This window comes from Camelina sativa, chromosome 18, assembly GCF_030686135.1.
Source record: "Camelina sativa cultivar CO46 ecotype springtype chromosome 18, ASM3068613v1".
Lineage (NCBI taxonomy): Eukaryota > Viridiplantae > Streptophyta > Magnoliopsida > Brassicales > Brassicaceae > Camelina > Camelina sativa.
Window position 1 is genome coordinate 12,737,834 of NC_141897.1, and position 12,220 is coordinate 12,750,053.

The 12,220-nt window shown below is 41.2% G+C and overlaps 2 protein-coding genes across 2 annotated transcripts; one reads left to right on the forward strand and one right to left on the reverse strand.

Moving 5' to 3' along the window:
• Window positions 1-796: 796 nt before the first annotated feature.
• LOC147922843 (uncharacterized) lies at window positions 797-1,443 on the reverse strand. Its single transcript, XM_087497807.1, has 2 exons — window positions 1,399-1,443; window positions 797-1,228 (listed from the first exon to the last, which is right to left on the reverse strand). Exons 1-2 carry the CDS (start codon window positions 1,441-1,443, stop codon window positions 797-799), a joined length of 477 nt encoding a protein of 158 aa, XP_087353933.1.
• A 5,262-nt stretch (window positions 1,444-6,705) lies between these two features.
• LOC147922844 (uncharacterized) lies at window positions 6,706-7,212 on the forward strand. The gene has a single exon (XM_087497808.1). It carries the CDS (start codon window positions 6,706-6,708, stop codon window positions 7,210-7,212), a length of 507 nt encoding a protein of 168 aa, XP_087353934.1.
• The last annotated feature ends 5,008 nt before the right edge of the window (window positions 7,213-12,220 follow it).

Here is a 12,220-nt window from a genome sequence, read left to right on the forward strand (position 1 = left end):
AAACACCAAAATTCTCTCTGCATGAATGCATGCAATGCGATTGGTCAGTTTCGCAAAGGCACACGTTTTCTCCTTTCTCCGACAAAACTCGTCCCTTTGTCCGGCGCCCTCGACAGTCCTCAACATTTCTTGTCTCGCCCGGACACTCCCCTCTCAGCAATACTCGGACAGTTCTCTTGACTCCTCGGGTACTATCGGTCTTTTCGGCAATTTCTCTTGGTTCCTCGGATACTATCCGCTTAGTACGTCTTGGTCGACTCGGGCAGTACGTCTCGGACAACACAGCCAGTACGTCCCGGTCAACATGGCCAGTACGTCTCGGTTGACTCGGCCATCTCTCGGTCCGTCCTTATTTTCTCGAATTCCCTTTGGCATTCGTCTGGTACGTCCGGTGCACGTACGTCCGGTGCACGTACGTCCGGTGCACATACGTCCGGTACAGTACCTGGTACATGGTACCATCGGCCATCTTTCGATCTGTCCAGAATTTCTCGGAAATTCCTTCCGTGTTTTTTTTCTACCTTCTTTCCTTACCTTCCCTTTACGTCCTCTCCAGTCCTTTGGCCAGAGATTTTTATTTTGAATTTTACTCCTTGGTGAGGGTCATTACAGGAATGGTAAGCGTCACTTATGGTGGAGAGAATCAGAAGTCGAGCATCAGAAGAGCAACCGATGGATCTGAAGCACAGATGCTGGTAATTTTGTTTCAAATGATGGAATCGACCAAACGGAGAAGAATCGCTGGAGTACGAAAGGTTTGACGGTGGAGACGATGGTTACGTTCTTCCCAGATTAACTAGAGAACACAATGCCAAGCTAATAAGGAGATTGTCTTTTCTGCTTTAGAGCCTCGAAGGGACTGCATGCCACTTAGAGTGAGATCCCAAGAAGTGTTAGGCTGAATCCTGCATTTTGCAACTATTAGAGCCCAGATTGACCAAGAGAAACTGTGGGAGAAGTACAAATGATCTCTATTCTCTCGATGGGAGTTACAGATTAGACAAGTAGGGCTTGTTTGAATACCCCAGTTGAGGATGCGATCTCGGGTTGGACAACGATTCAAGACCATCAGCCAAGAGTGAAAGCTATGCTTAGGGAGGCCTCTCAAGTTCCAAACCACCTTATACCAAGGAACCGGAGTAGATGCAGGACGAAGCAGGTTGTACACTTGGCCAGTAGAGTAACGGCCATAGGTACGACCTTCAATTTCCCATTCATAGTAGTCTTCCTGTTCAGTAAGATTCAAAGTGGTTATGAATGTGAAAAGTGAAACCTGTTTTTTCGTTCTAGCGTGGGGTATTAGCCAGCATCCTTGGGAAAATAGTTGGTTGGGAGAGGTGTTTGGAGGAACTCCTAGTCGAGAGTCTGCCGGGGCAGAGAGAAAATCCTTGATTTTACCAAAAGGAGACCAATTATCCGACCAAAATCTGCAGGTAGCACCATTACCAATTTTTAACTTTATCCAGCTATAAACCGTTTCCCTCATCTTTACAAGTTTGTTTGCCAACCAGGAATAACCTTGCCTTTGTTTCATTGGCCAGTAGTTACTAAGAGATCCCCGCAAGAACCAAAGCCGAAACCAGGCAACCCATACAGTATCCCAAGATACTCTAGCCGTATGATGACCTTCTATACTTCCTTTACACAAGTAAGCACTACAGAGGGAATGGATTTTTGAAATGCTTTTTTTGGGAAGTAGAAAGGTGGAGCACCAGAAATTAGCAATCCCTGCTATAACCGCGTTGATGAGCAGCCTCCTACCAGCAAATGATAAGTTTTTTGCAGTTCAATTGTTTATTTTTCCTTTCACTTGTTGTAGAAGCGGTTCACAATCTTGTAGAGTCAGTTTCTTGGTGCAGAGTGGGACACCTAAGTATCGAACTGGGAGACAACCATGAGTTAGACCAGTTGTGTTGACAATTGACTGGATTTCTTCATCAGTTAGGCCTCCTGTGAAGAACGGAGATTTTTGGAGGCTAATGGCAAGACCCGATCGCTCTTCAAACTCATATAACACTGGAAGCACATTCTGAACTGAGGAGGTGGTTCCATCCACAAAGATAAGAAGATCGTCAGCGAAACACATGTGAGTAAGCTTTGCATCCACACAATTATGATGGTATCCAAACTTACCCTCCTCGGCTGCTTTATTCAACAAAAGTGATAGATTATTCATTGCAATGACAAACAGGTAAGGTGAGAGGGGATCACCTTGACGAAGCCCTCGTTTTCCCTTGAAGTATCCATGTACCATTCTGTTGTAACCAACAGTGAAGTTGGTGGTGCAAACACAAGCTTGGAGCCACCTCAAGTACTGATCAGGAATGGAGATACCTTTCAAGCAGTTGAATAGGAAGTCCGAAGAGAGAGTATCAAACGCCTTAGCAATATCAACTTTAATAACAATGCGTTCTCGTCCAGTGGCCTTGTGGTAACCATTCACGAGTTCTGCTGCAAGGATAGTGTTTTCAAGTAAAAATATATCCTTAACAAAGACAGTTTGGTTCGGCAGGATGAGCGAGGGAAGGATTGGCTTGAGTTTGGAGACAAGAAGCTTGGAGATAACTTTGTACAAAGTATTAAGGCAGGAAATAGGGCGGTAGTCCACTATTTTTGACGCTCCCAGTCTCTTTGGCACCAGGGTTAGAATCGTTGCAATGGTTGAAGCTGGTAAGAAGGAGGTCCTGAAGAAGTTTGTAATAGCTGCAGTGACCTCCTCACCAAGAACCCCCCAAGAAGCTTTGTAGAATCCTGAGGTTAGACCATCAGGGCCTAGAGCTTTGTTGGGGTTGATCCTGAATAATGTCTTAGTTATCTCATCCGGAGAGGGGATCCGCACCATAACACTGGACTGTTCTGGAGAGCAGCGAAAAGGAGATAGCGTAGTGAACCATTCCTGAGACGACCAGACAGTATGGGAGTGTGATCTCTCAGGTGCTAAGATGGATGTGAAATGTGCAATGGTTAGTTCACTCATCTCCAGTGGGTCTACAAGTAAGTCTCCAGTGTCTAGGAGGAATGAACGGATAGTATTGTAACTCACTCTTGCCTGGCAAACTTTGTGAAAGTATGAAGTGTTAAGATCTCCATCTTTTAGCCAATTTACTCGGGATTTCTGTTTGAAATAGCTTTTTCAATTCCCCTGAGAAAGTTTCATTGCATATGCAGATCACGTTCATGCTGGAATGTGAATGGGGATGGATCTCTCAAAGCCTGTACCTGCACATCTAGTAACAAACGGTTAGCCTCACTCACTCTCTCTTGAATTTGGGAAAAGCTCTCTCGATTAATAGTTTTCAAGTCTACCTTAATGATATTTTGCTTCCAACAAAGATCTTTTAGGTTATCCGCAAAGCTTCCGGCCTGAATCCAAGACTCAAGTACCAACTGGTGAAAATTTGGATGTTTGGTGAGGTAATTAAAGAACTTAAAGGGTCTAGTACACGCTTTGGGGAGCCAGGAAAGTAGTTATGCTGTCAGGGAAAATGGTCAGCTAGTAATCTTTGACAAGCACACGGTCTAACTTCTTTGCTATAGGGCTCGCAGGTTGGTTATTGCTCCAAGTATATAGAGGTCCTTGAAATTTAAGGTCAAACCGATCCATTTGTGATAAGCAGTCTTGGAATTCTGTCATGGAAGTAGATAAACCATTGACAGAAAGGGGAGAATGGTCTTGTGGATGAATGATCTGGTTAAAATCACCCCTACTAGCCACGGGCACATGTCCAAGGAGAACATTTGTTGTAAGCGCAATAGCTCCACCCAAAGGTCTATTCTTTCCTCTCTTAAGTTAGACGCATAGACAGTCGTGAAAACAAACTGAATCTTACTTGCAATGTTGACTTCATAGGTAATGGTTTGACGCGATTGGTGCAGAACCCTCACTGCTGCTGGTTCCTTCCAGATTATTATGATACGGTCATCCTCATCAGATAAGTGATTCGATGTGAACTTCCATCCTTTACACACCTTCTCCATTATTCGGTTCAAACTAGTTTTTTTATGTGTTTCCAAAATAGCACCAAAAAGCGGCTGATATAGCCTAAGCCAATTACAAAAGGGCTGATGCTTATCCGGGTCATTTAGGCCTCGAATATTCCAAAAAAATTGTTTTGTATCCATTAATGATGAGCTGGAGGCTCTCCTTGGGGAGAGGTAACCAACAAAAGCTCATGAGCAGTATCCAAAAGAGGGACAGGATTAGGGGTCTGGGACACAGGTAGCAAACTAGGTTGTAAAGGGGGGCTGCAAAGAGAAGGGTGGGAGCGAGAGCGATTTAGAAGCTTTTTGGGAGAGTAAGGGTAGGGGATGCCATTTTGAGAGAAAGCTGCTGGGAGACCAATAACCATAGGAAGGTCATGATCAGATTCTGGGATATTGAGTGCAATGATGGTATGAGTCTCAAATGGTGTGGTTTTTTTAGGGTCATGGAGGGCAGGAGAAGAGATAGGAGGGTTCGTAGGGTTAGGAATAGGGGGGAGGGAGACAAAGAAAGAGGTATAGTTTGTACCTTGGGATTGGTTACTGGTATTGTTTGCACCTTGGGATAGGTTACTGGTTTAGATAGGGCTGCAAACTGGTTAGAGGTAAGGGGTATGGCAGGTTGGGAAGGGGGGATAATTGAAAGGGTGGGTGTAGGGACTGACACACCAACAAGGACTAACACATCATTAGGTGAAGGTGTATAAGTAGGATGTAGAGAATCCTCCTTTCGCAAAGTAGAGTCCTTTGCTTTCCAAGTAGTCTGAGCAATTGATTTACCTTTATCTTTACTAGATGTTTTAGGCATTGAGCGAGACTCAGACGGAACAGGGGGTAGAGGTGGCACCTGGTAGCAATTTTTCACAATGTGACCAAGTTCATGGCAGTGGGAGCAGGTGGGAGGGAGCCAAGGATACTCTATCAGGACTTCCACAACTTGACCATTATCTCTTGTGTGAATTCCACTATATTTGGCAATTTTTTGGTGAGATCAACAAGGACTTTAGCATGAGCAACCCGTAAACTTACCAGGTTAAGAGTGAAATCATATGTTTCCTTTGGTTAACCCACGAGACCCGCTATAAGACTAATGCCTTTAGAAGTGCGCAGGTCTAAGGGAATGTCCAGCATGTGAATCCAAATGGGGATGGAGTCCAGAGGGGGAGTAGCTGAAGAGGACTGGGGTGCCCACAGAGCTGTATGGAACATAGAGTCCCCAATGTACCAAATACATTTTTCCAGGAACTTTGCATGAGTATAATCATTTGGGATACGCACAAGTACTGAGTTCGAATGATGATTCACGTGAATCTCCAGACGACTCCCTTACCCCACATGTGGTTAAAGACACTTTGGATTTGGTGGAATAGTGGGGGCCTACCATTGAAGAAACATAGAATGAATTCCTTGTGCATCTTCGCGCCTCGTTGGAAGACGGCATCTGGAATATGAATTGTAGGCCTACCAGAACCAGTGTAGGTGGCTGGAGCAATTCGACGAAGAGTTCTGTCAGTTGATCTCCTTAGTTTATCAACCAGAGTTTTTGGCTTGGGTAGAGGGGGCATATCTTGTTTAGTGGTTGATTCTGGGCTCTTATCATCAGGAGTAAGAGATTGAGTAGCAGCAAGAGGCTGAGGATAAGGAACCGACAGGTTCTTCAGAATTTGAGTAGCAGGTTGTGAGGAGGGGTAGGGAAGTGTTTGTGGTAGGGTCTTTGGGTGTTGGACAGGGTAGGATAAGGGAAGTAGAGGCTTTGTTAGTGAGTAAAGGAGATGAATCTGGGATAAGTACAGTAAACTGTTCTTGATTAGTGGGTGGTTTTGCTACAGTACAACCAGATTTAGGGTTTGAAGTGTCTGGATTAATGGGAACAGAGGTGTCTTCATCAATCAGTTGTATTTCCACATCAGAAGAAAATGAGGCAGTTTGGTTAGCTGGAGTAGCAACAGCAAAAGGAGAAACAATCACAACAGACCTTTGAGATTTAGCAGTGTGCGATGAGGGTTTTCTCGGTGCTTTTGCTACAGCAGGAAAGAGAGGAGGGAAATTGGAAAGGGTACACGGGTAAGTTGGGTCAAGGGGATCAGCAGGAAGGAGCGGAGGAGGAAGGATACCACCAGCGGTGGCAAGACTTGGATTCAGGGCAGAAGCACGACCATCAGGGAACCAGCGGTTCTCCATGAGCTTTCTTAATTTTTGACTAAAATAATGGAGCTACTTGTATGATTCTTTTTATACTATCGACACGTATATATGATGCTAGCTAGAACCTTGTTTTCTTCTTTTTTGATTTTGTGTTCATACAAGAACATCGTACCTTTCATTTGTTCGTGAGTGTTAGTTTTTATATATATATATATATATATATATATATCTTTGAATTTGATTAATATTATCATGTGAGGACGTGTTATTAACTTATATATTATCAATAGAAAGACTAAAGCTTTCCACACCCCCACCATAATAATCAGTAGTCTGATACCGAGTACGACTTTTCTCTCTCTTTCTAGGCGATTCTAAAAGCGATTCCCACCGACTCTCACCGACTCAAATTTCCGGTGTAATCCTTCCATTCTATTATGGATCTTAGCTTCCGGTAGTCTTGTCGGTCATCTTAGTATACTAATTCTGTCATCCTCGCTTCAAATCTGAAAGATGGCGAAGGACTTATAGGAAAACTTTCAAAATCTCAATCTAGGCTCGGAAAGAACCCTTTTGCGGATGTCTGCTCAGGCAATCAGAGATCATGAAGCCAGTAATCGTCTGAGTTTAATTGTTAAGTGTCTAAATCCTCAGCATCAAAAACTGATTGGGTTAAAGGGAGCTCTTCCAAAGGCCTGGAATTTACAGAATCGAGTAACAAGTAGGATAAATGATGATGGGACAGTTCAATTCTTCTTCCAAGCGGAACACCACCTGATGACACTTCTCGAGAATGGTCCTTGGCACTATAATCTCTGGATGGTAACAATGGACCGTTGGACAAGAAGATATCTGCCAAACTTTTTAACAGAAATCTCTTTTTGGGTCAAAATTCTTAATATCCCAGAAGATTTTAGATCTGATGTTGTTGTTCGTGAAGTTGGAGGAGTTCTAGGTCATATTGATGAAGTACGATTTCATGAAGCTACTGATGATTCTAATGGAGAAGTGTTGGATCATGTCAAGATGAACATCAATGATCGTCTCATCTTTGTCAGTAGTTTGATCCCACCAGACCACCAGTAATGATAAGATTCATCTTTCTGAAGCTTAAAAAGTTTTGCTTTCGCTGTGGATCCTTACGGCATGATCAAACAGTATGTGAGTATGCTATGCCAAATCCACAAATTGCTGATGAAGCAATTTGTCAAGCTTTAGAACCTCTGCATCCGGAAGCTTTTAATGAGGTTGAAAATATGAGTGAAAATACTGATTTCGTATCTCATGCTAATAGATCTATTAGGCATCAGATTGCTAATAGACCATGGGAAGATGATGACATGTCTATCACCCCAGAATTCATACCTTTTACTATCAAAGAGTATGGTGCAACATCTAAGCAACCAGCTAAAGAGAGCAAGAAGGATATTGACAATGATGCTGACCATGACGATAATTTATCTGAAACTCTCATCAAGGAAGCCTCGTTAATCGCTCACCCTCTGTTACCAGAGGATTTTGTTGTTCAAAGAGAAGTAGAACCCCCAAGTGCTGTTCTACATCATGTCCCATTTGTAAATGAAGAAGTAGGAGAAGCCATCATTAATACAGATCGAGGTCATAAGAGAAAGGGAGAAGATATTCTAGAAGAAGACCAAGCTTCAACCTCAAAACCAAAATTCATAGGAGAATTTCAACTTCAGGGGAGGGTGGATACCCCGAAACCACCCCAGCCAAAATGAGGATACTGCATTGGAATTTTCAGGGGCTAAAGAGGAACCCTCTGACTATTTCTTATTTAAAAGATATCAGGAAGTCTTCTAGACCTGATATCTTGTTCCTCATAGAAACAAAAAACGGTTTTAAGTTTGTGAATAATTTAGGTAAAGAACTTAGTTTTCCAAATAGTTTTATTCTCCCTTCCGATGGTCTTCGTGGTAGTTTGGCTATTTTTTGGAATGACACGGTGCAGGTGGATTTTGTTGATACTCCTACCTTAAATTATACTGATATGTATATTTCAGAACCGAGTTCACCAATCTTTTGTCTTACTTATGTATATGGGGACCCGGATATAAAGTATAATACTAGTATGTGGGACAAAAGGACTTTGTGGGCAGAAGCAGGAATGTATAGAAGCAAACCGCGTTTAGTTCTGGGGGATTTTAATGACATTAAGAGTAATGAGGAGAGTTAGGAGAGCCGCTACGAACTGAAAACTCTTTCAAAGCTTTCCGTAGAATGCTAAACTCTAGTGGTCTTCATGATTTAAAAGTGATGGGGGGAAAATTCACTTGGTGTGGTAATAGATTCTCCTCCTCAATCAGATCAAGAATTGATAGAGCAGTAGCTACAGCCGATTGGCAAGATTACTTTTCATCAGCATATGTGCAACTGCTGGACTGGATCGGTTCTGATCACCAACCACTATTAATCCACACAAGTGATAAGATATGGAAAGGATGTCCACTTTTCAGATATGACAACAGATGGCGCTTTAATAAGGAGATCAAGCAAGAAACTAATAAAACTTGGAATTCTGACTGTTATTTTCTTCCAGATTATCAGTTCCATGAAGCTCATAAGAGATGTCGATCATGCCTTTCAAGATGGAAAACGAAGAACAGTAACAACTCGATGAAGAAAATTCAGGATCTCAAGCATCAATTACAGAAACAGTATAATTCTACCCCTCTTGATTTAAATCAAATCAGTCAGTTAAAGTTAGCTTTAGCACACGAATACAAGATGGAAGAGGAATTTTTGAGAACGAAAAGTAGGATCCAATGGTTACAAGCAGGAGACCGTAATACGCATTTCTTTCATGCCAAAACAAAGCAAAGAAGATGTTATAACAAAATCACTGCAATTACTGATGCACAAGGCAAAGTATGGTCCTCTAAGGAAGGTATCAGTAAAAAGATCATAGAATATTTTGAGTCTCTGTTTGTTTCGAGTAAGAATATGAGCCATATTGAATCTGTTGTGAGGAATATCAGACCTCGAGTATCTACTGAAATGAATAGAGATCTCATTAAACCAATTACAGAGGAGGAGCTCTTGAAGGCTGTTAATAGTATGGCAAGGGAGAAAGCGCCAAGACCAGATGGTTTCAATCCAGGATTCTATCAAGATCATTGGTCCACAATTCGAACAAGTGTGTATAATTTTGCTAAAACATTTTTTGATGAATGCAGTTTAGATCCGGAAATAAATAAGACATACATCTATTTGATACCGAAAGTGAGACAACCTAATGGGGTTAAAGATTATAGGCCAATCAGTCTTGCTAATGTAGCTTATAAAGTTTTGTCAAAAGTACTGGCAGAGAGACTAAAACCTTGGTTGAATACTATCATATCTGCAAACCAATCTGCTTTTATCCCAGGGAGAATGATTACAGATAATATTCTCATAGCCCATGAGCTACTTCATTCTCTTAATACAAAAAAGCTTGTTCAACCTTATATTGCTCTAAAATTGGATATCAGTAAAGCGTTTGATAAGGTTGAATGGTCTTTTATTGAAGCAATCATGAAGCAGATGGGTTTCTCTGAGGTATGGTGTAGGTGGATCATGAAGTGTATCACCACAGTTTCTTATTCTATACTCATCAATGGCAAGGTGACCCTATATCTCCATATCTCTATCTGCTATGTACATAAGCTTTGTCTTCTTTGATTCAGGAAAACATTCGATCAAAAAGATTCCATGGCTTTAAGGCAAGCAGAAATGGACCTACAGTCTCGCATTTGTTGTTTGCGGATGACTCATTGCTTTTTTGCAAAACAACTATGGAGGAATGTGCAGTCATGCTCCATATTCTGCAACAATATGAGAAAGCTTCAGGTCAAAGTGTCAATTTTCAAAAATCTGCCATTACTTTTGGTAAAGGTTTGGATCCAGATAAAAGGCAGGAAATTAGTAGTATATTGAGAATCCAAAAAATTCAAGGTTTTGGCAGATATCTAGGATTGCCTGAATTTATTGGGAGAAACAAAGCTAATGCATTCTCTTACCTTGCACAAAGAGTAGAACAAAAAATGACAAACTGGTACTCAAGGCTTCTCTCACCTGCAGGGAAAGAGGTGCTTCTTAAAGCGGTTGTAACGGCGATCCCCTCTTACAGTATGTCTTGTTTCCTCCTACCTAACAAAATCATAAATCAAATCACTTGTGCTATGAGACAGTTTTGGTGGTCAAGTTCTAAGGAAAGGCACAAGATCCCGTGAATAACATGGAGCAAGATCACCGAACCAAAAAAGTTAGGAGGACTTGCGATCAGAAACGTGAAAGCCTTCAATTTGGCTCTTTTAGCAAAACAGGGCTGGAGGATCCTTCAACAACCATCTTCACTTATAGCCAGAGTCTTCACAGCTAAATACTTTCCAAAGACTGATCTGTTAAACTCCACAGTCAGGCCAAATTCAAGTTACGCTTGGAAAAGCATCTCCCAAGGTATTGAGGTTCTCTCTCAGTGAGTTAAATATATAGTGGGTAATGGTGAACAAATTAATGTTTGGCATGATCAGTGGCTTCCATTAGATCCTCCGCGACCAGCTAGGGGCCCAGGAATGCATATATACACAAATTTAAAAGTTAAGTGATTTGTTATCTCAGGGTAGATGGAATGAAGACATACTGCACAACATCATTGATCCTCAAGATATCCCATATATTACAAAAATCTGGCCATCTATAACAGGAGCAAGTGATGTAATCACTTGGATCCATACTAAGGAGGGGCAATACTCAGTTAAGTCCGGATATCACCTTCAATGTAAGCTTTCTCACAAAAATTCTTCGAACAGTAATAATGCTGCTCATTCTAACGAGCTTTTTGCTAAGCTATGGTCCTATAAACTGCCTCCGAAGCTAAAACATTTTTGGTGGAAATTTCTTCATAATGCTTTGCCAATTGCAGCAAATCTGAAGAAGAAAAGGGTATTGACAGATGATACATGCCAGAGATGCGGTGAAGATTCAGAAAATGTTAATCATCTCATTTTCCATTGTAGAATCAATAAAGAGATCTGGAATCTTGCCATAAATCAGACGCAATCTCCAGGTTATCTCTTTTCTTCAAACTCAATAGAACAAAATTTTGAAATGCTGATGCGCTTTAATAATAATCATAGAAATGATGCAAGTTTTTTCCCTTTCATTGGTTGGCGTATCTGGAAAATGAGGAATGATCTTCTCTTTGCTGGCAAAAAATGGTCCATTCCGGATACTATTAAAAAGGCTATAATCGATTTTCAGCAATGGAAACAAAGCTCAACTTCCAATGATCCAGAGCTGCAAAATTTCAAAGGAATGCAATGTAGGAGTCATCAGTCCATACTACAAGTAACTTCCAGTAGCTCCATCATACAACAAATGAAAGATCATTGTTGCTTTGTTGATGGATCATGGAACTCTCCAGTTGAGAGTGCTGGAATTGGTTGGATCTTATATAATAAAAATGCACAGATTATTCTTCGAGGTATGGCATCCATTACTCCTACTAATTCTCCCATCGAAGCGGAAGCTGAAGCTTTAAGAATGGTGGTTCTTCATGTTAGCAGATTGGGATACAGTAATGTTACATTTTGTGGTGATGCAGAAATATTGTACAAGAAGTTGAAACAGATCTATACTGGTCAGCAGTATTATCACCAGAGTGAGCACTCTCCTATCGTTACCCAACTGCAGGATGTTAAGAAGATTGCCGAATCCTATGAGGATATTGCTTTTGTTAAGATCCCTTGAAATCTACATGTTGTAGCTGACAATCTAGCTAGGAGTGCTAGAATACAAAAATCAAAGTTTGTAATATCATGGAACAATGTAATCTAAATCTATGTCAATACATAGTCTCGTTGCCGACAAAAAAAAAATAGTTTTCAACTTCTGTTTGTGGTGTTTTCATGTCAATGTTCGTAGTCTCGTTATAAAATACTAAAAGTATTGGATTTTGGATTTAATATATCTCAAATCTTGGTTTTGAATTTTATTACCCAATTCTTATGTGACTACGTAGTCTCGAGTCTATCTCGTACTATCGTCTATCGATCGGTATCAAAGTGAATCTATAAAAATAGTTTATCCTTCT

Coding starts and splice junctions, on each gene's coding strand:
- LOC147922844 (XM_087497808.1), top strand. CDS start 6,706: ATGTCTGCTCAGGCAATCAGAGATCATGAAGCCAGTAATCGTCTGAGT.
- LOC147922843 (XM_087497807.1), bottom strand. CDS start 1,443: ATGGTGCTACCTGCAGATTTTGGTCGGATAATTGGTCTCCTTTTG. Junction 1,229..1,398: donor GGATAATTGGTCTCCTTTTG/GTAAAATCAAGG, acceptor CTTACTGAACAG/GAAGACTACTATGAATGGGA.